General features: G+C 38.8%; 2 protein-coding genes across 4 annotated transcripts in view; both read left to right on the plus strand.

Annotated features, from left to right (window-relative positions):
- The window catches only part of HOXD4 (homeobox D4), a 26,218-nt gene extending 4,452 nt beyond the window's left edge, over positions 1-21,766 (plus strand). The window contains exons 2-4 of one of the 2 annotated variants that reach the window (XM_088474194.1): positions 15,701-15,727; positions 19,046-19,966; positions 20,321-21,766. In XM_088474194.1, coding sequence (XP_088330320.1) covers positions 19,510-19,966; positions 20,321-20,622 — 759 coding nt within the window. In that variant the 5' untranslated portion in view covers positions 15,701-15,727; positions 19,046-19,509 and the 3' untranslated portion in view covers positions 20,623-21,766. Of the gene's footprint in view, positions 1-15,700; positions 15,728-19,045; positions 19,967-20,320 lie in introns of those variants that run through there. The other variant, XM_088474263.1, reaches the window with a different exon arrangement.
- The window catches only part of HOXD3 (homeobox D3), a 41,869-nt gene that overhangs the window by 4,466 nt on the left and 14,903 nt on the right, over positions 1-22,500 (plus strand). Inside the window, exons 1-2 of one of the 2 annotated variants that reach the window (XM_088473980.1) lie at positions 15,178-15,239; positions 15,701-15,727. The gene's annotated coding sequence lies outside the window, so the exon portion shown is untranslated. Of the gene's footprint in view, positions 1-15,177; positions 15,240-15,700; positions 15,728-22,500 lie in introns of those variants that run through there. The other variant, XM_088473896.1, reaches the window with a different exon arrangement.

A 22,500-nucleotide genomic window follows, 5' to 3' on the forward strand; every position in this document is an offset into this window, starting at 1 on the left:
TCTTCTTACCTCTCAGATCCATCTCATGTCTAACAAATGTCTACTCATCCCATCTTCCATCTATCTCATATCAATGATTATCTCACTGCCCCCCTCATATCCATCACATATCTAACCAAAATGTATTACTTTCATATCTATCAATCTATCTATATCTATCTATCTATCTATCTATCTATCTATCTATCTATCTATCTATCTATCTATCCATTTATCCATAATCTCTCTCTCTCCCCCCCCTCTCCCTCTCCCTCCCTCACATTTCCATGTAATGCCTAGAACATGTCTACAGATCTAATTTATCTTCTTACCTCTCATATCCATCTCATGTCTACTCATCCTATCTTCCATCTATCTCATATCAATGATTATCTCACTGCCCCCTCATATCCATCACATATCTAACCAAAATGTATTACTTTCATATCTATCTATCTATCTATCTATCTATCTATCTATCTATCTATCTATCTATCTATCTATCTATCTATCTATCTATCTATCTATCTATCTATCCATAATCTCTCTCCCTCTCCCTCCCTCACATTTCCATGTAATGCCTAGATCATGTCTACAGATCTAATTTATCTTCTTACCTCTCATATCCATCTCATGTCTAACAAATGTCTACTCATCCCATCTTCCATCTATCTCATATCAATGGTTATCTCACTGCCCCCCTCATATCCATCACATATCTTACCAAAATGTATTACTTTCATATCTATCTATCTATCTATCTATCTATCTATCTATCTATCTATCTATCTATCTATCTATCTATCTATCTCCTATCTATCTATCTATCTATCTGTCATATATTAATCTATGTGTCTATCTATTTATCCATCATATCTCTCTCTCATATTACTTTCATATTAATTATTTATTGCCAGTTATTTATATAGTGCGCACATATTCTGCAGCATTTTACAGACAGTTTTTGACCATTCACATCAGTCCCTGCCCCAGTGGAGCTTACAATCTATGGCCCTCATTCAGAGCCGCTCGTTAGCGGCAGTACGCTCGTTCCGAGCGATGTCCGCACATCTGCGCATGCGTACGGTTTTTAGTACGCATGCGCGAACCAGTCAGTGCGGCCGAAAATCGTTTGTACGCTATATAGCGAGTGCCTGCTATTTTGAGTGACAGAATGAGGCGTATGTGGGTGGTAACAGGGGAAGGTGCTTGAAAACGGGGGAGTGGAATTCGAACGCGGGCATGCTTAAAGGTCAAAACGGACGTTTTAAGGGTGTGCATAATTAATCCAGCAGCGTCATTGACCACGTCACTTGGTTTTTTTAAACTCAGAACTGCTCGCAAAATAGCGGTTGAAAAAACCAACCACAAGAATAGCGAGCAGTTCATATGCTGTACGATGTACTCGATTAATCAAATAAATAGCGGACATGACGTATGGTGCGAGCGGCCAGGGGGCGTTTTTATCAAATAAACGAGCGTATGTTTTGCTCGCTCGTTCAGACTTAGAGGTGTGAACAGACTGCAATTTGCGAACGGATCATTTGAATAGCCACCCCTTGTTTTTGAACGAACGACCGCAAATAGCGAACGGCTCTGAATGAGGGCCTATGTTCACTATCACATGTGCACACACATATACACACTAGGGTTAATTTGTGTTGGGAGCCAATTAACCTAACAGTATATTTTTGGAGTGTGGGAGGAAACCGGAGTACCCAGAGGAAACCCACGCAAGTACAGGGAGAATATACAAACTCCACACAGGTAGGGCCATGGTGGGAATCGACCTCAGTGCTGTGAGGCAGTAATGCTAACCATTACACCGTCTGTGCTGCCCATATCTATCTATCTATCTATCTATCTATCTATCTATCTATCTATCTATCTATCTATCTATCTTACACAAACAATTGCAATGATCATATACTGCAATTTTTCCTATTGGTGTACAGAAAATAAAAGCAAACGTTTGGTTGCTATGGATTACACAACATTGATGAACTTCATATTTGTAATTTTTATTGTTTTGACTTTACAATGGTGTGAGGTTTTTATGTTTACTTTAGTTAGCATTCCAGCTTACTTAACAACATTTGGAGCAATCATGATACAGAGGTGGTAAGAGCTGGATCTCTAAGCGCATATTATACCTGCCATAATTCCAGTCAAAACACAGATATATTTCATTGAATATATTGACTGCTTCATTGATCCCTTTGCAGAGATCCAAACCCTCTTGCACTAGTCACTAATTGCACTTTCTCCCCAATTCTCAGTCCTCCCATTGCACATACCTTGTCCATATTGGCCAATTAACTTATTGCACATGATCCCCAATTCTCAGTCTTCCCCTTGAAAAGACCATGTTCCTATTGCCCAATTGACTCCTTGCACATGCTTCCCAATTCTCAGTCTTCTCATTGCACAGACCCTATTCCCACTACACAAGTGACTCATTGCACATTGTCACCTAATTTTCACCCCTCCTATTGCATAGACCCAATACTCATTGCACAAGTGACTAATTGCACTGTCCCCAATTTTCAGTCCTACCATTCCACAGAACCCATCCCCATTGCACAAGTGACTAATTGAACACTGTCCCCCATTCTCAGTCCTCCTATACACAGACCCTATCCCCATTGCACAAGTGACTAATTGCACACAGTCTACCATTCTCAGTCCTCCTATACACAGACCCTATCTTCATTGCAAAAGTGACTAATTGCACATTGTCCCCTATTCTCAGTCCTCATATTGCACAGATGCTATCATAATTGCACAAGTGACTAATTGCACACTGTCCCCCATTCTCAGTCCTCCTATTGCACAGACACTATCCTCACTGCACAAGTGACTAATTGCACACTGTCCACCATTCTCAGTCCTCCTATATACAGACCCTGTCCCCATTGCACAAGTGACTAATTGCACACTGTCCCCCATTCTCAGTCCTCCTATTGCACAGACACTATACTCATTGCACAAGTCACTAATTGCACACTGCCCCCCATTCTCAGTCCTCCTATTGCACAGACGCTATACTCATTGCACAAGTCACCAATTGCACATTGTTCCCCATTATCAGTCCTTCTATTGCACAGACCCTATCCTCATTGCACAAGTGACTAATTGCACATTGTCCCCAAATCTCATCCTCATTGCACATGTGGTTCATTGCACACTATCCCCAATTCTCAGTCCTTCCATTGCACAAATGTACCTCATTGCACAAGTGACTAATTGCACACTGTCCCCAATTCTCAACCTTCTCATTGCATTGACTTCTGCCTCTTTGCACATATGACTCATTGCACACAGTCCCCAATTCTCAATCCTTCCATTGCACAGATGTACCTCATTGTCTTGATATCCTATTTGCACAGACCTCTCACTGGCGAACTGCCCAATTCTTTGCATATCTTGAAGCCCATTCGACTTACCTGTAGGCAGAGCACTGGCAGGGTATTATACTGTACTTCATCTTTGTGCCTCTTGTAATGTGATATAAAAACAGGAGGTTCAGGACCAAAGTTTATCTCTGCTTTGTACAGAATATATACAAATGCTCATAGAGCAGGACCTTCACACGGGAACCTCAAAGTTACAGTGGAGGTTCCAGTTAGGAAGTATGGCACTGGCAGATCCCATTGGAATGGTGGGTGTCAGGTCAGCAAGTGCACCCTTCACTTCCACTTCTTTCAAGTTGCTTTTGGAGCCTCAGACAAGAGCCAGTTATGCCTTTGTTGCTTATCTGGAATTATAGAAGGAATCATAATGCCACTGCTTGTCATCTAAAAGTCACTGCTAGTCACCCTTGTGTCACATTAGTCAGATAATATAATTGGTCAGTGTGATGTCATTTGTCTATATGGAACTTTGATCTCTAAAAGCATAAGTTGTCATGGTGTTAATGCTCTGTTAATCAATGACTGAACTTGAAAGTTGATGATCTGGAATTAGGTAAATGTCAAACAATGACAGGGACCACTAAGCTTAAAATTCTAACTGATGTGTTTAAAAAAATAAATACTTATAACATTAATGGGTAGTACTAAGCCTTGGAGAGAGATAAAGTGGAGCGAGAAAAAGTACCAACCAATCAGCTCCTGTCATTTTTTAAACAGCCTGTAAAGTGCCAGTTAGGAGCTGAATGGCGGGTACTTTGGGGTGCTAAGCCTTGGAGAGCGATAGAGTGGAGATAGAAAAAGCACCATCCAATCAGCTCCTAACTGCCAGATTACAGTGTGTATTTAAAAGATGACAGTTAGGAACTGATTGGTTGGTACTTTACCTCTCTCCCAGGCTTAGTTAATCTCCCCCTGTGATTTCTATTTAAACAATGTGGCCACATACCATGTTGCACCCCAAATCTAGGAATGGTGAATGCCGTGGATTAGTGCTTTGTGTGTGTGTGTGTGTGTGTGTGTGTGTATATATATATATATATATATACACTGTATATATATATGCTTCAGAAGTTAATAGATGATTGATTTTCGCAACTAAGCTTGTACCAGGTGGATATTCCATCATGACGTGCACTGAATTTGATTAAAGTGGTTTTTGCAATCCAAGTTCTTTTTTTTTTTCAAATAACGAAGGATAACCGTAGTTAGTGAGAATGACATTCAAGAGAATTGATACTGTTTCATAGTTCACAACATTGCAGATTGGAAAATCCTGATAAAGTAGGTCAGAGTGAAAGGGACATTATATATTTGTGCAAGATATTGGTAACTTAGCATAGTGAATGCAGTATGCTGCAAGAAAATGTCACAATAAACCAAAATAACAATCGCTTACGCACCTTGTATAGTAGGGTAGATTATATAGCTAATAACTGAAGATGTGACATACTTTGTATGGTGAAGAAGAACATACCTCCCAATGCTCCTGATTTCTTTGGGACAGTCCGTATTCTGGGGAACTGTCCTGCCGGACTTTCATCCCAATTTGCGGGGGCTTGGGAGGAGCCTCCACTGTGTGTGTGTGGCGGGGGTACACCCTCCCTAGCTGTTGCCATGACCATTATTATGTCCTGATTATAACACCAGCAATCTGCATTCATGTCCCCATTCCCAATATAGGGCTCAATCCAATTAGGTGTGAATGGCGAGTAGCGAGTTCATTTCTTGAAACTCGCACACTTCACAGCGAAGCGCGCTCCCGAGAATTTTCCAATCCAATTAAAAATGCCTGTTCGCACTACTCGCAGCGGAGGGGTGTGAATTGACTGCCAAATGAGATTTGCGAGAAATGCATGAAAATGTGGGGAGACCATCCTGGACCCCCCAAAATGGATAATTTTGTTAGCAGCACCGTATAGACGGCTGTTTGTGGCCATTAGGAAGGTTCTGTATGTTTTTAAGTGGTGACAAATGGCTGATTTGTGTGTTTTTATTTAAATGCAAGAAAATGATTTAAAAAAAAAAAATTTTTTTGGTGTAATCACAAACGAATTAAATGAAAAATGCAATAAAAAGTAGGAAAAAAGGGGATTAAATTTGGGGTGCCTAAACTAACGAAAAAGATGATTTTGGTGTAATTTTAGGACTTTTTTTTACCCCAAAAATGACATGTAATTATTGCACTAATTAAGCTAATTGGAAACTTCCAAATGCCTAATTAGTAATTAGGGGGGGGGGGTATCCAAGGGGTTCAGCACAGTATCCCGACATTTTAACCTTAAATTAAAATATTTTCCTTCCCATCACTGACCCTCAGAGAGGTGCGAATGGAAAGTTGTGAATTCAGTCTGACTGGTTCAGTGTGAGTTGCTAATTGGATTGCAAAATGAATTCGCTATGCGAATTCGAAGACAAAATAGCAACTCGCACCATGCAATTCGCACCTAATAGGATTGACCCCTATATTGGATATAATTAAATGGGATATAATTATAGCACCATGCATAGGGTATGCAATACTTAATATTGTGTGTTTCAACAAAGCAAACCTGATTCTCCACACTGACTGCCGTAGCTGTGTTTGGAGCTGCTACACATACGCGATAGGGGGTAAATTTAATAAAGCTGCTAAAACAGACAAGTGGTGATGTTTCCCATAGCAACCAATCAGATTCTAGCTAAAATTTCTCTATTGCATTCTGGAAAATGATACACAGAATGTGATTGGTTGCTATGGGCAACACCACTGCTTGTCTTTTTTAGAAGATTTAGTAAATATACCCTTTTAGAGAGCTCTGACTTGCAGCATCACACAATAACAACAGTATAACCTATCAGGTCAGATACAGTATTGTTGCTGTTATGCTCTGATGCTGTAACTCTTGAGAAAGGTCTGTAAAGACCGAAACGTCGGCTGACTGGCATGAATTTCTACTAATAAAATAACACTTTTTTGCTGAAGTATGGTGAATGCCCTCTTCTTCCGACCTTTGGATTACCAACAGGGCCGCTGACCGCCGCGCTGGGCCCATGTGACAGGGGGTGTGACCTAACCGTAGGAGGTGTGGCCATGCCCCCTTTAAAAAAAATTGCGCTGGGGAGGGGGGCGCTGTGTGCCCCTCAGGTCGGCGCGCAGCCAATGGGGGGCGCAATCAGCGTAATTGCTCCCCACATGGGCATAGGGGACTGCTCCGGCTGCTGGTTTAGCAGCAACAAGCAGTCTCCCAGTGCAGCCCAACACACAGCAGCGTGTGACGTAAGAGGGAGGAGGAGGGGTGCCGAACCCGGGCCGCTCCAGCAAGCCCGGTCCTGGGTAACTGCCCCTCTCGGCACCCCTGATTACCAATACATATGCTTGGACTACCTGCGGATTTCCCTTTGAGTATCCACAGTACTGGCACTCTGATCATCTAAATTCAATCATCCGCTGGGGTGCTTCCTTCAAATAGGAACCAACTGCAGTCCCAATTATGAATATCTTCAAAACTGAAAAAATGGCACTCACCAGTCTTCTTATGCAACCCCCCCCCCCCCACCATATTTATTAGTTACTACAACAGGTCAGCATACAGCCACAGGTCCCCAAAGGACCATTTTCACAACTTTCTTAATGTTCAGCAGCAATTCAAAAAATACATGTCTTTTGCTGGGTACGCACTGACTTCATTCTTACCAATCAGCCTCTCGACATGTCGTCCTGATGTCACAGCTGGGCGGACATTTGAATTTGCCCGCCCAGCTGGGAGCTTGTGACATCAGTCCCTGCAGCAAGTGTATGGGCCAGCGGCGGACCTTCCGTACACACAGCCAGATGTGCCGATATATCTGTATATATATGGACCATTGGCTGTGCTACACAGCCGATGCGATATGTTTGTGAACAACGCCATTCACAGTCATAATTGAGGATAAACACCCACTGACGCCCTGTGATATATCGCCCAGCGTGTACCCAGCTTTTGTGAAAAACAAGATATCCACAGAACCAGCAGTTCCGTGAATTGTTTATCCTACCCACCAATGTACTAAGAAAGGCAGTCATATTACTTTGAAAGGCGCTGCGGAACTTTTGTGGCGCCATATAAATAAATGATAATAATAATAATAATAATAATAATAATAATAATAATAATATTGGATGCACAACATAGGTTACAAATTGCAATGGGTGGGATAAACAATATATGAAAATGTCATCAACAATGGGGGTATAAAAGAAAACGTTTGGGGTTGTGCCATGTCACTTGCAAAGTGTTAGGCTATCCCTGGCTCCCCTTCTCTAGAAACACCCTGGAATTACCGTACACACCACAAGCACTAGCCTCTGATGAATGTGGCACCCACTCACTATGGCGCTGTCCCTTTCAACTTCTCAGGAGTCAGGACAAACATGCCAGCTACTGCAGAGGATTTTTTTTTGGAGCCCTAGAATGCCGACTTTCACTTTCTTCATGTACGGGTGTGTTTCAAAGACCAAGAAGTGAGTGGACAAGATGGCACATATTAGGAAGCAATGTGGTTTGTAGATGATTCGTAGTGAGTAGAGTGTGCCATATAATGATTCTGCTGAAAAAGTCAAATAATAAAGTTTTCTTCTAACATTATCATTGCAAGTAAACACAGTTCCACCAAGCTGGATTAAAACTTAAGCCTTTCATAGGTTATATACAGTATTTTCCCCTGTCCGTCATACAGTGACATTATTTGGGATGTATGGTATGCAATGGAAGATTTTACCTAGGGGCTGTGAGGGTAGTGTATAAATCCCCTTCTGTTACTGTAACTGGAAGTGGCATGCAGTGAGGGTGGAAGTGCAGTTTCCTACCCATACAGTCTACCAAAAATAGACAGTTGTCCCCTCGCTGGCTTGCTTTGCTCTCTCACCACAAGATTATATTCCCCCTCTATGCCCACGTGGAAGGTAGGAAATGACGTTGGATAGTAACTGATGACGTCATGGTGCACGGAAGGGGATCTATCCACTACCGGGCTGCGAGGCTGCAGCCCTCCCCTAGTAAAATCCTCCACTTCAGTGACCAAGTGCAGTCCGTGACTGCACTGGCTACACTGTGACTGGAGGTGGCTTCCCATTGGAAGCGCCACCTGCCAGTCAAGCTCAGGACAGGCAGCCCCAGGGGCAGGTGTCTTGTCCCCCTGTAGAGCTGCCCTGCCTTTCGGGCAGCCCTACAGGGCCTCTCGGGGCTGCAAACAATGCAGTCCATAGAAGCCGGCGTTATGCGCAAGCGCGGCGGTGCCGGCACCACCGCCGCTCATGTGCATGCGCTGGTCCCGGCGCCTGCCAGATTCATTGCGCAGGCGCCGGGACCCAGCCGACCACAGCCAGACTAGCAGCAGCGGCAGCCCCCTCAGGTAAGAGGGCAGGCGCCCATGCTGATGGTATGTAATAGATTTGAAGGTCAAATTCTCTTTCTAGATTTTATCATAACATGAAATACCCCTTATATGTAGTGTATGAAAATCCATAGGTAACTAGAATTATGAAACAAGTTTTAAGGGGGCCTATTTATCAAGCCTGTCTTGCATAAAAACTGCAGTTTCTGCTTAATTTTATGTTGTTTCTGCCTAATGCATGAGATTTTGCATTTAATGGGTTAACTACCACTGCAGCTCTCAGACCCCATTATTGTCAATGGGGACTGCAGTCTAACCCTTACGTACCAAACTCAGAAAAGCAAAGTTTTTCATGGTTTGGTCCCATTGGTTTACGCCTTCATCAAATGTTGTGATCAGCTTTTTGCCTAGGAAGGCATGTTCAGAGGAGAGGGATCTTACGGTCCCTCTCCTGCAGCTTCCAAAAACTGACACTGTGCAGATGCGCAGTATCAGTATCCCAGGTGTAGTCTTTAAAAAATCTGAAATACCGGGAATGTAACTTGCAGGGACAGCAGGTTTCACTACCGCTGTCTTTGCGATTTACTTTTAGTACATAGCAGAGATAATCATGTAAAAAATGGTTATCCCCACTGTGATGTACAATGAAAATATTTGCAAAACGATTTTTAGTACATATGTACGTTTAGTGTCTTATTACACCGCACTTTGTAGCTAGGTCAATCATGTAACTTATTCTGAATCTTTCGGTATGTGGACCAAGCAGATACATGTCAGTGTGCCTATTGCAGGTAGCAGATAACAGGATTTGTGAGCATGAGCAAAAATTGTCTGACCAGATTTTAACTTTTTTTTTTCTATATGTGAATTGTGATTTATATGGGGTGAGACAAACAAAAACTTTGGGCGGATTTTCCAATTTCACCATTCATATTCCTGAATGTTTGCCCAGATTAAGCAGCGCCAGATTAACAATTGGGTGGATGGAGCTACAGCTCCAGGCTCCACATAAAAATAGGCCCAACATCTTGCGCCTCCTTACACTTAGATTCAATCTAAGTGTAGATTCAATCAAGCGCGTGTTAACTCGCAGTGGCTGACTTCTGCTTGCAGCCTATGACAATCTGTTACCGCAATTGGCTGGAAAAATGCAACGCACAAACTGCAGCCTGTACTTAATTGAATTTGCCCTTTAGAGAGGTGGAACGGGTAGAGTAAAGGGGTGTGCATGTAATTGGACTTAGTCAGACCAACACAGAGATGAAGATATGTCTTTCACTAGTCATGTCACTTGCTGTTGACTAGTAGCTATGCAGAAAGATGCTTCTACACATGAGCTATCAAAGACTCTGGCACTATTTGCTCTCTTCTGTGCATATGCAATCTTATATATCATCGGAAAGATGTCACCACTGGGACCATGTAGGAGAATGCCTGCTACGTCCGTGTGTGTGTGATTTTGTGTCTGTCGGTGGTGCACATGGTGGCTGATTGTCATCTTCCTCATATCAGATCTTACCTCAGTGTTGAGCATCTGCAAGTGCTCAAGAGAGGTGCACATGTGTCTGTGTTCCAGTCTTCATATGTTGCATTTGTATAATGACCATGGTAACACAGTGCCTCCATTCCCCTGATCAACCTCTACAATTGTAATGCTGGGCATACACTATACAATTATCTGTCAGATATCTGTCCAATCTGGCTGGTTGGAATGAAAACCTGGTAATGTATGGGAGCAAATGACAATCACCATTTGCTCACAAATAATGGAAAACAGACAAAAATGGTCATTCAGACAAATTGGTTAAAACACACGAATTTAACCAATTTGAACAATTATTTTTTGTCCGTTTTCCATGTTTAAAACCATATGATCGACTGTCATTTGTTCCCATAAATTACCAGGTTTTCATTCCAACCAGCCAGATTGGACAGTTATCTGACAGATAATTGTATAGTGTATGCCCAGCATTAGGAGCCACAAGCCTGGCTTGATTATGTGTTTGACTGTTCATAGGGCTGCAACAATAAGCAGTGCTTTGTGTGGATGATCAGGGGTAAACACTATGTGTGACAGTGTGTGTGACAGTGTGTGTGACAGTGTGTGAAATGACTAAAAGTTAATTTCTACACAGCTTTTTCATAACCCATTGTTTCTATCGGATGTGGATTGAAAGATCTACAGTAAAAAGGTAGACAATGTCTAGATAAACACCAGGGGCCAAATATAATAGGGTGAGAGTTTAGAAAATGTGAGAGATTAGCAGTAAAACTCTCACACTAATACATTGATCGAGTTGTATTTTCAAAACAGGAAACGCCTGGATGAGAGTTTAAATCTTGAGAGATTTTTGAGTCTGAAAAACATGCAAGTTTCCATGTTCTGTGACTTTATTACATTGGGCTGAGTTAAAAAATATGACAGTTTTCCCTCACATTTTCTAAACTCTCACCCTATTACATTTGGCCCCAGATGTTAGACAGTCAATAGGTCGACAGGGACAAAAGGTCGACATGCAAGAAGGTCGACAGGGACAAATGGTCGACAGGGTCAAAAGGTTGACATGTAAATGGTCGGTACAAAAATGGTCGACACATGCTGTTGTTTTTTTTTCTAATCCTAATCTTCACCCTAACCCTCCCCTTGGGGCCCAAACCTAACCCTCCCTCCTGGTGCCTAACCCTAACCGTCGTGGTAGGTGCCTGACCCTAACCATCCCTTCTAGTGCCTAACCCTCCAGTAAGTGTCTAACCCTAATCCTCCAGTAAGTGCCTAACCCTCCCTCCTGGTGCCTAACCCTAACCATTGGGGTAAAAGCCTAACCCTAACCCTCCGGTAAGTGCCTAACCCTAACCTAACCCTAGCTCTAAGAAAACAAAAAATAATGTGTTGACCATTTTTGTGTCGACCATTCTTATGTCAACCTTTTGACCTTGTTGACCTTCTTACATGTCAACCTTTGGTGTGTCGACCTTTTGTCCCTGTCGACCTTTTGTACCTGTCGACCTATTGAACATCTGGTGTCTATCTAGACATTGTCTACCCTTTTTCTGTAGATCTTTAGACCGGTTCCTGTTTCGATCATTAGTCCATTAGTCCATGTTAGACCTGATATAATTAGTTTGAATTCTTTGCATATTGGAGACCAATACAGATCTTTGAGCTGGCATAGTTGCTAATACTTTCAAATAGTTTACAGGGATACGTTGCTATTTACCAAAATAATCTGGGCGGAGTTCATTTGTTTTAGCGTGCCCGATCTCCCATCTAAAGTGACATGAAATCACGGGGTGCTATTCAATTGATGCCGATTATCGTGCTGATCACGCTCATAGACGTTGGGTTTAGCCACATAAAACGGCTACACCTGACCAAAGTGCTGGGCGCAATCGCGAATAGTGCAGTTTGGGCGCCCAAATGGGTCATTTTCGCCTATTTCAGGGGGGTGCAGCTGATCGTGCCCGACAGAAGCAACAATGGAATAGCTCCGTCGGGCGCGAAAGGGGCTGGAAACAATCTGTTTGGCATAGTGGAATCTAGATACAACTCAATGAACTAGAATCTTCATCATGATAAATTCGTTGAACACGGTTATATGGTAATCTATCATATATTTAAAAATAGAACTTAATGTTAGACTTTAATCGTATATCAAGGCTGAATATAGAGAGAGAGAGAGAGAGAGAGAGAGAGAGAGAGAGAGAGAGAGAGAGAGAGAGAGAGAGAGAGAGAGAGAGAGAGAGAGAGAGAGAGAGAGAGCGAGCGAGCGAGAGAGAGAGAATAGCATCTTATATAATAATAAAAAAAATCACCAGGGGCAAAACCTTCAAATCTATTTCTATCCCTGTAGAGTCGGGATAGGTGTCAACTATAGTTCTGTTAAATGTACATGTGAAACAAACAGAATCTACTCACACCCTATTGTATGTTCTATGTTGCACAGACAAATGTAACAATGTACCGGTTTACAATAAGCTAATCAGCCAAACTGTAGTGTCTGGGTTCTTATGTCTCTTCTATCTGCCCCCAAAGCTGAAATATAGTTCGTACAGTATCTAGTATTGGCAATGTCAAAGAGAATCACCACCAGGATCTTCTGTAATCAGATGACCACATGGACGATATCACTTACTGGCCTCCATGCCTAAAGTAGTGAGAGATGTATCATAGTAATGTTTCTCTGCAGAGAGGAAATGGTTAGGGAATCCTGCGAGTGTTTGAGCCAGTACAAAGATGAACTGAAGTGCAGCTGTCTTTGTTTTATAGAGTAGTTTCCCTGCGTGCCCATAGGAAGGCGCTGTTGGACCAGTCTCTTATATTCTGTGAATTAGTGTGTGAAGTGCCCTTTGGTTAACCTGAGAGGGAATTGTTAACACGTGGTCTTAGCTAATGTCCTGTGTTCATTATATTTAAGACGAATGTGGCATAAGCCAAGTATTTAAGCATCAGTTAAACTGCACAATGAAAACACTGGGAGATGCAGCTTCTTACATTTGCTTTCGAGATCTAATATACAGGAGTGTATAATTGTGCATGATAGATAGCTGAAAATGCAGGTCTGTCGTTGGCAATAATTAATGTGCTGGTTAAATAATGCACCTGCTTTGCCTATTTGCAGAGTGGTCCATAAACCATAACACATACATTAATTCTCATACTTTTCAAAACTAATAACACAGGTAACAAAATTATTTCCTTTTGTGCTTTTACATAACAGTACCTGGGCTTTATAATGAGGTAAATAGCACCGAAGTATCTGAACTTGAAATCCTGTAATACCCTTGAATACAAACACCCACCTCTGCAAATGATTAATAGCACTGTTTTCCTTCAGTCACAAGCTAAGCATTGACTGAATTATATACAGTATGTACCTATGTATGTATGTGTATGTATGTATGTATGCAAATTGGTACAGACTCTGATTCACACAATTAATTGATTACTTTATACAATAAGTATACACATATAATCACCAAGAACAAACCAGATCCAAGTGAACTTTGCACTATCCATAGGAAAATCACATCATTAGTCTGAGTCAAAACAAAGGATATAGATAGATAGATAGATAGATAGATAGATAGATAGATAGATAGATAGATAGATATGAGATAGATAGATAGATAGATAGATAGATAGATACATAGATACATAGATAGATACATAGATAGATAGAAATCAGATGATAGATAGATAGATAGATAGATAGATAGATAGATAGATAGATAGATAGATAGATAGATAGATAGATAGATAGATAGATAGATTAGTACTATAAATCCTGAAATCCTGTCCTTTAAATACTGAAATGTATTCAGTTAATTTGAACTGGTTAAAATGTAACAAACTGTGATTTTGTTTAATTTAAAAAGGGCAAAACCATTGCATATAAAAGTGCATTAATCGTATATTAACATCTAATTAGATACGTGCATTTTCCTTTATAGTACAATTATGCATTTTCAGCTTCACATATGGTGCATCTGGAGAAAGTCATTGTTTGATAAATTGTATTTCTCATCCTGCTTACTGAGTGTCACCTCCTTATCACGTACTATCCAAATCCTCTGTTGCTGAAACCTCAAAAGGCTTATTCACACCATTTTGTTTTATGACTTTACAACCCTTAGATTACACCTCTCTTTTTTCCCAGCCTACAAAGTTCAAAGATCTTCTCACTTGAAGAACTAGAGGTTGTAAACAATTTGTTGGTATGCAAATGCATAGTAACATCAGAAGCACACAGGATAAATATCGTATTTTTCCCTGTAATACTGTCCTTTTGTCACACGTATACACTGTCACATTTATGCATACTTATTAAATTACAAATTATGTTTATTAAATATTGGTGCTAATTCCTATATTAAACAACAAGAGGAAAAAGCAAAACGTCTGGAGCTTAGTATGTTCAATTAAATGAGATGAAGTTTAGTCTTTGCAAACAATTACCAGTTATTTCAAGATCTAAAATACAAAGTATGCTCTCAGTTTCATCCATATATATTATTTCCCTTTAGATTTAACTGTTATAATGTAAAATACATTGTAATAAAGTAATAATTTCTATATATGCATACCTAGATATGTAATAAGTATTGGGACTGCAGTGTTATAGAAGTTTTACTTTTAAGATATAGTTTTTTTTCCCCTTTTTTTGTGTGTGTGAGTTACTATTGGAGGCTTCTGGGAATCTCAGTCTACTGAATAGAAGTTTAAAGCTGAGGGTTATTTATGGTTCCACTGAGATGAGACCTGAGTGGCTGGATGAGAGCACGTGATTCCAATAAACTTTGTTTTATGGCTTGAGAGTTGACAAGCTAAAATATAATTCCCACCATAAATTAGTTTAAGAGCATACAAGTGCAGATGCGTTTTGTTCCTGGATGCAGTAATAAGGATAGTGTTTAGAAAGGATCATTCTGCTTGGATCTCTTTCCACCGGAGCATTTCTAACTGCTGGATCTACTGTGCAAGAAGAAGCTTAGAAAGTAAGTGATTTTACATGCAATCGAATAGCAGATGGGAGTTCTGGGACAGGGAATATACACGTGTTTGTGGTTATACATTACTTTCTATGGAGGAACAAAAAAAACACAATGGTATACATGTTCTGTTTCATTTGCCTGTATGCAATATGAGTGCCATCTATAGAATAAATAATACTATTATAGCCAGGTACGTTTGAACTATGAACTTGAGAATCAGTTTTCTAGATCAAAATATTAGTGAATTGTTTATATATATTCTAAACAGCCTAACTGGAATTAGAATAGCTTTATATATTCGTATGTGTTCGTTCGTTTTTTTTTTCTTAGATATTATTTAGATTTTTTTTAATAATTCTGTGATTCAACCAAAATGTGAATGATTAACCTAATTTACAGTGACACGTTGTTGCAGTATATGTAGTGCATTTATTAATAATGATATTACCTTTCTTTTGCAACAGGTTACACACAATGGGAGGACACGTGGAGTAAGTATTGTTCTCTACCCACAATTTTCCTTGTTATATATTTCGTATTAATGTCCTGATATTGTCAGTAGAACTTTAGAAACCAACTCCTCAAAAAGATTGTGTCACAGAATTTTTATGTTGTATTTTGGAGTACTTAGAGGTGTATGCGAGGTGTAACTGTTATCTGGATTCCTGTTCAGTATGTAAATTACAATGATGAAATGTAGGAATATTTGACATGTGGCTGGAATATTGGCTGGGTAGTTAGTTTTGACTGGAAAGTGATGTAAAGATGAACTAGTTTCGCTGCAGAATTTTATTGGTTCGGGATATTTTCCGGATGTATAGCCTGTTGGGTTTTGGGTTAATTGTAACACCTATTTGATTTGTTGCATTGTGTAGCGCCTCCCACAGTAAGGATGGATGTACAGTACATTACAGATACAGAACAGTACAAATATGGTGACTGGTTGATCACTTGTGTTGTTTATTGTATTGTAGTGTAAACCGATAGTGGATTGGAAACATTGAAAGTGCTTAGATGTTTTTTTTTTATAATGAGAAAAGTGTTTTTTTTTGTTTTTTTTTGCTAAATAACAACAACAGAACCTGCTACAATGCAATACAGAAACAAAGCATCGAATACAGTTAATATCTCAATGTTGAATTTTGTATTGAAGCATTGTGGCTTCAGGTTTAGATACATTTATATTGATTTTATTAACATTTTATATTCCTGTAACTGAATATAGTTATTTGCGAGCAATATTACACCATATCTACTCTCTGGTTCGCCTGCAATTAAATTAATAAAATGGAGCTATCATATAATATAGTTTTTCCTCTACCAATTTTCTTATTTTTGAGACCCTTTGGCTGTTAAAAAAACAAACAAAAACAAATCTGAACCTCACGTATATTATCATACTAATTATAATCAGTCATTTTATGCATCTTTTTTTTTGCTGCAGACAGAAACTTTACACTTTATCATTCATATGTAATAAGTCTTATAGCACAAAACATTACTTTCCTTTATTATAAAACATTGAATATAGTTTTTTTGCATCAAGTAGGCCAGAGAAAAAGAGGGGGAGATGAAAATCAGTTGCATGGCCAGTTGGACAGGGAGGTGAATATTTAACGCTTTTGTTCATCAATAACGCTGTGGCTTTGACCTGTCTGAGCAAGCCCTGAGATAAGGTGAAATGCAGGTCACCGCGTCTAACTAACATGGAAATGCCAACTTAATTTTAGCTGTCCTCTGCATATTATACCTTTTTCACATTGGGGTTTGACATACTCACCTCTAGTCAAATCCATATTAAGCATTCATGTAATGTATTGTTATTTTTATTTCTTTGTCAAGGTGTTGCTATTATAAATGTAATTTAATTTATTATACAATATCGATAATTATCTTTAAAAAAAATTACTATCAAATAAATATCTGCATGGCAAAAGAAAGCATGCTTGACTTAAACAATAAACACATGTGATGTGCAGGGAGGGTAATATTTATTGATATAAATGTAACTATTTGTATCAAAATAAAATAATCGCAGATTAATATATATATATATATATATATATATATATATATATATATATAGATGAGAGGTCTAGCAGGCGATAACAAATGTGTAGCTAGGCTGAAAAGTTATACACACAGTTTTGGATGGTACCTCTTCTTCTTATGAGAGCTTAGTTATCACCACACTGCAGTGGGTAGGAGTTGGAGATTCCTTGTGGATCCTGAACTTTTGTACTCCGCTGTGTGTCTTAAAAATAATGAAACATTGTGATATGTTTGCAAATGATTTCAAGTGCCCTTTTGACCTGGACTGCACCATAAACGCTACCACACTAAATTCTGATGATAGTCCAAAGGTTTATTTCTCAGAAGCAACTTGTCTGGTATGTAATACTTGACACTGCATTTTTAAAGATTTTATATTTAGATAAACGTATTGCTGTCACATAATCATTTTATCTTTTTATTGGTGGTGCACTCAAAATCCATGTTTTGTTTCCTCTTTTAGTACAGAGCTATTGATGTGAGGTCACTCTACATTTTGACAGTATTTTGCTGCTGTGTTTTATTCATGTGTTTTATATATATATATATATATATATATATATATATGTTTGTATGATATATTTACATTTTTGTTGCATTCAGATGTAATCAATGTATTCGTTTTGGGTATCAGGAACTACCGAAAGGTTTTTTTATGCCAAGATAACATTGTGTTAGATGTTAGATTTTATATTGTACAGGGGGGAATTTATGACCTGTCAGGAGCAGTGTGGATGTGTTTAGAAGCTTTAAGTTATTTATTTAGTAAACTCATAGCATTTATGGACATGACACTCTTGCCTTGTAACCTCTTTCTCAAAAGTTGATATAATAACAAAAACTCCAGCCCACACGCTGTGATCCATCCAAAATACTGTACTACAAGCGTAATAGTGTTATAATCCATCTATAAATCAGATTTATATTGTCTTTGAATTTATTTAAATCACTTTTAAAAATATTTTTTACTTGTTATTCTGTTTGTTTATCTGACTTTGTACACATTGCATTTTTTTTTACAATATGCTTCCATACCTGCCATCATCCCTGTAATATAGACACTAGGTGATTCGTATCAGCACATAGGTATCCCTTGGTAGAAGAACTGTTATTACGTTGTCTATATGTACCCTGTAGAACCGAATTTGTGTGGTGTTTACATAGTCACAGATTCGATCCTAGGGGAATATATGGTCGATGCAAAAACTTCGATGAGATCACCAAAAATATTTGATATTAAACTATCAGACGGATGGTAAATAATGTCATTTACTCAAGCAGATATTCTCTATCACAACATTTGCATTACAGCTACTAAAGATATTACATCAACCCTTTTGGAATACTTCCATTTATATATGTAATATTCCATATATTGTATATAGTTTTGACCAATATGAGACTGAACACTCAAACCGTATGTGCATTCCAATATTATGTAGTGCAATAACATCAGGGTTGTACAGTATCTGCTTGTACGTGTATATTTTACAGTCATTTGCATGTGGTATAGCAGTTATATGTTTTGCAATAAGCTGTATGCCTGAACCTGCATTGCTTTAATTCCAGACAAATTCTGATTATGCCCAAATCTATCTCCACAAATGAAACATTGTAACAACTTTAAATATAAAATAACCGTAGTAGGTTTGGGTTTATTTGTGCTTATTTCTTAGCTTGTAACATTATTTCTAATTTAAGTATGTGGAAAGTAAACCAGAAGTTACTGATTGCCTAATTTTTTTCAACCTGACTAGATTCTGGTAACTTTTGGATGACCCCATCTGAAACAAAGCCAAGACAGGTCTATTGTACATATGATGTTCCCCTGACAATTTAAGATCTATTTTTCTTCCCATTTGGGTTTAGCATGAATTAAATAGGACTTAGGTGCTTCAAAAACATCAAACTGCAGCCACAACGCATAAAATCAGTATTTGCTGTAAATAAAAAATAGATTATAAAAATCAATTGTGATAAAAGTCTGTACTTTTATAGTGATAAGGGAAGGTTTTCATTTCTGAACACATGAAATGTGTGATTAAGAGGAAGGGGGGGGAGGAGTGTTCATAATGATCCAATTAAATCAATATTATTTTGTTATTTTCTGAAAATTATGAGGTACAATTAAATACAGTGATAAAGTTCCTGCCTTCTGATTGGCTGGCCGGGTCACGTGGCTCTCTAACTTTATTCAGTTGACAGCAAGTAGGAGGGCTCTATGGAGGCAGAAAAAAAAGACAACACCAGAAAAATTAGTATTTTCTATCCTCAGAAATTAATGGCCATGAGTTCGTATATGGTAAACTCTAAGTATGTGGATCCTAAATTTCCTCCTTGCGAGGAATATGTGCAGAGCAGCTACCTAGCAGAACAAGGCTCTGATTTTTACAGCCACTCGCAGGGCTCTGACTATCAGCACCAGGCAATCTACTCCCGGCCAAACTACAGCGAGGAGCCCTTCAGCTGTAGCCAAGCACAGGGCTCCACATTGCAGCCTCGGGGTCCTGGGCAGGATCAGACCTCATTCTCTGCTTCTGAGGAACCCTGCCCAGCACCAGCCCCGATCTCCAGACCCTGCAGCCAGCAGCAACAGCATCAGCACCCCAAAAATGGGAGTTTATCTAAACCACCAGCCATAGTGTATCCTTGGATGAAAAAAGTCCATGTGAACTCAGGTAAGCAGAAACTTCGCACTAATACAGACTACACTGGGATCTGGGGGGTTAGTAAGCTGCTGAAAATATTATTTATGGCCATTTAAGCCTAGGAAGCCATTACACTCATCATAAATTTTTATGGTTGAGGTAATAGGCCGTTGGCCATGTGGCTTTGTTTTTTCTGCTCAGTAGCAAACTCCCATCTTCAAAGCGTGTGCATGAATTAAGCAAATATTGCAATATAGAGCATACACCGGGGTGTGTAACACCTCTGAGTGTTTATAGTCACGTTGGATGAGTAGTTTTCATGAAGTATTCTGTATGGATTTGCATTAATATTATTCTTTTTTGTTTTTTATTTCTCTATTCCAGTCAATCCAAATTACACCGGAGGGGAACCCAAGCGGTCCAGGACTGCTTACACCAGGCAGCAAGTTCTGGAACTGGAGAAAGAATTTCATTTTAACAGGTACCTGACCAGGCGTCGCAGGATAGAAATCGCCCACAGTTTGTGCCTCTCTGAGCGCCAGATAAAAATCTGGTTCCAGAACAGGAGGATGAAGTGGAAGAAAGACCACAAACTACCTAATACAAAAGGACGATCTACATCTGGGTCTTCTCAACATATACAAACTGTTACCAAGGAGCACCAGACTGACCTGACTGATTTATAGGACATTGCATTTTTATTTTATTTTTTTATATCCTTCCCTTTTGAGCTGTAATCGCATACAATGTTCACACAGCTAAATATATGCAGCAGTTTACAGCTCCAGGACATCATTCCATAGGACTATATCCCTCGGTGACACAGACTTACAATAATTCCTTTCTAGAAAAAAAAAATCAAGAATTCGTCTGACTGTCTCTTCAGTAGAACATTTGGGACACAATAACTGTGATCATATATTTTTACCAGACCAGGAAGATATCACAAATCACAAAGAGATCTGTGGAAATATGTTCTAGGTAACTCTATATCTGTATGTATGTTCTGTTATAATGTACAGGGCAGCAGTGGGTTAACAAGGAAATGGGAGAGCAAGTTGAGGCTCCTTAAATCATAAATGTGGGGACCATATGGGCAACCGCTGCAATTATTTCGTTGTTTTTCTTTGTTACTGCCAGTATTAATCACACTATACCAAAATAGGGGGGAAAAAGGTCATTAAATAAACGGGTTATTTTATTTGTAAAGTGTATTCACGTATTTATTTAAAATGAAATTATCTAAAAAGCATACAAAAAAATAAACTAAAAAAGAAGTAGAAATGACCTAAATAATATTCCATACCAAAAATACAGGACATAAATGATAACTGTTCGGAATTAATGTTACCAGTATGGATGGAGAATGCTGGCTCTGAAATTTACATATTTATGGCTGAATTTAGATATAGATACCTGATGGGTCTTAAATAGTTTTTTTTTATATTTCTGTCTGTTCTCAAATTGTGTAGCACGTGTCGGTTTGGGTTTTAAAAAGATAAAAGAGGGATAGTCCATGTGATATTTTTTTATGGGAAAATACACAAGGAAAGAGGTCAGAGACACGAGATGTACATTTAAATGTAACATAATTTTTTGTAATTTTTTGGGGTTGGTTATTATATGTTAATAGTGAAAAAAAATGATCATTGGATATATTTCACCTTGTAGATTTCACCTTGTAGATTAAAGTCTTCCAAAAGATACTGTAGAAATGATTCCGATACAAAAAATAAATAAATAAACCCGCATCATTGTAAAATATTTATCCTTGACATAAGAAAACAAATTTATTTTATGCTATACTTTTTTTCTGGTCACGATTTTATGTGAAAATATTATACATATTTTAAATGATTGTGAAAAAAAGTAAAATAATATTACCAGTTTCAAACAATAGAAAGGTGATGGAAGATAATTTTTTTTTTTTTATTCTAGCGCTTACATGTTTTATTCATTTTTATTTCCCTTGAATAACAAAACATAATAATAATACAAAAAATAAAAATATTACTTTGGTTCATATAAATAAAATGTTTAGATGATCAGGGTGAATGTATCACGCAATTATAGGTACCAATTTTATAGCAAGGAGCACATTTACACGTGTGAAAATTTAGACCTAAGAATAAAATAAATCTTAATAGACAAATAGAGACAGAAGGCAGGAAAGTAACCCTACAAGCGATATGTCAGGAATCCTTATCTAGTATTTGCTGTTAAATCTAACACACTAACAGAATGAGGTTCTTTGTTCTGTCTTGGGCTGAGCTTTCTCAGGCTGCACAGGGCAATAGATGACTAGTCCCAATTGCAGATATTAAAGATGGCTTATCCATGTATTAGGACCATCATTGTTTCTATGACAAAAAAGCCCACAGTTCATATAGTAAAGATGTCGCCTCACGTTGAGAGGGTGAAAAGGTATTTTACTGAAGTTCGGCTCAGCCACAGAAACAGGTTCATCCGGAGGACACATTTTCTAGGCGATTAGCTGTATTTCAGCCGGGAGAGCTGACCTCTAAACCCTTGACCTCTCGGACCTTAACTCCCTATTTTAGACA

Source organism: Taudactylus pleione, unplaced genomic scaffold (assembly GCF_031769625.1).
Source record: "Taudactylus pleione unplaced genomic scaffold, aTauple2 ptg000004l, whole genome shotgun sequence".
Lineage (NCBI taxonomy): Eukaryota > Metazoa > Chordata > Amphibia > Anura > Myobatrachidae > Taudactylus > Taudactylus pleione.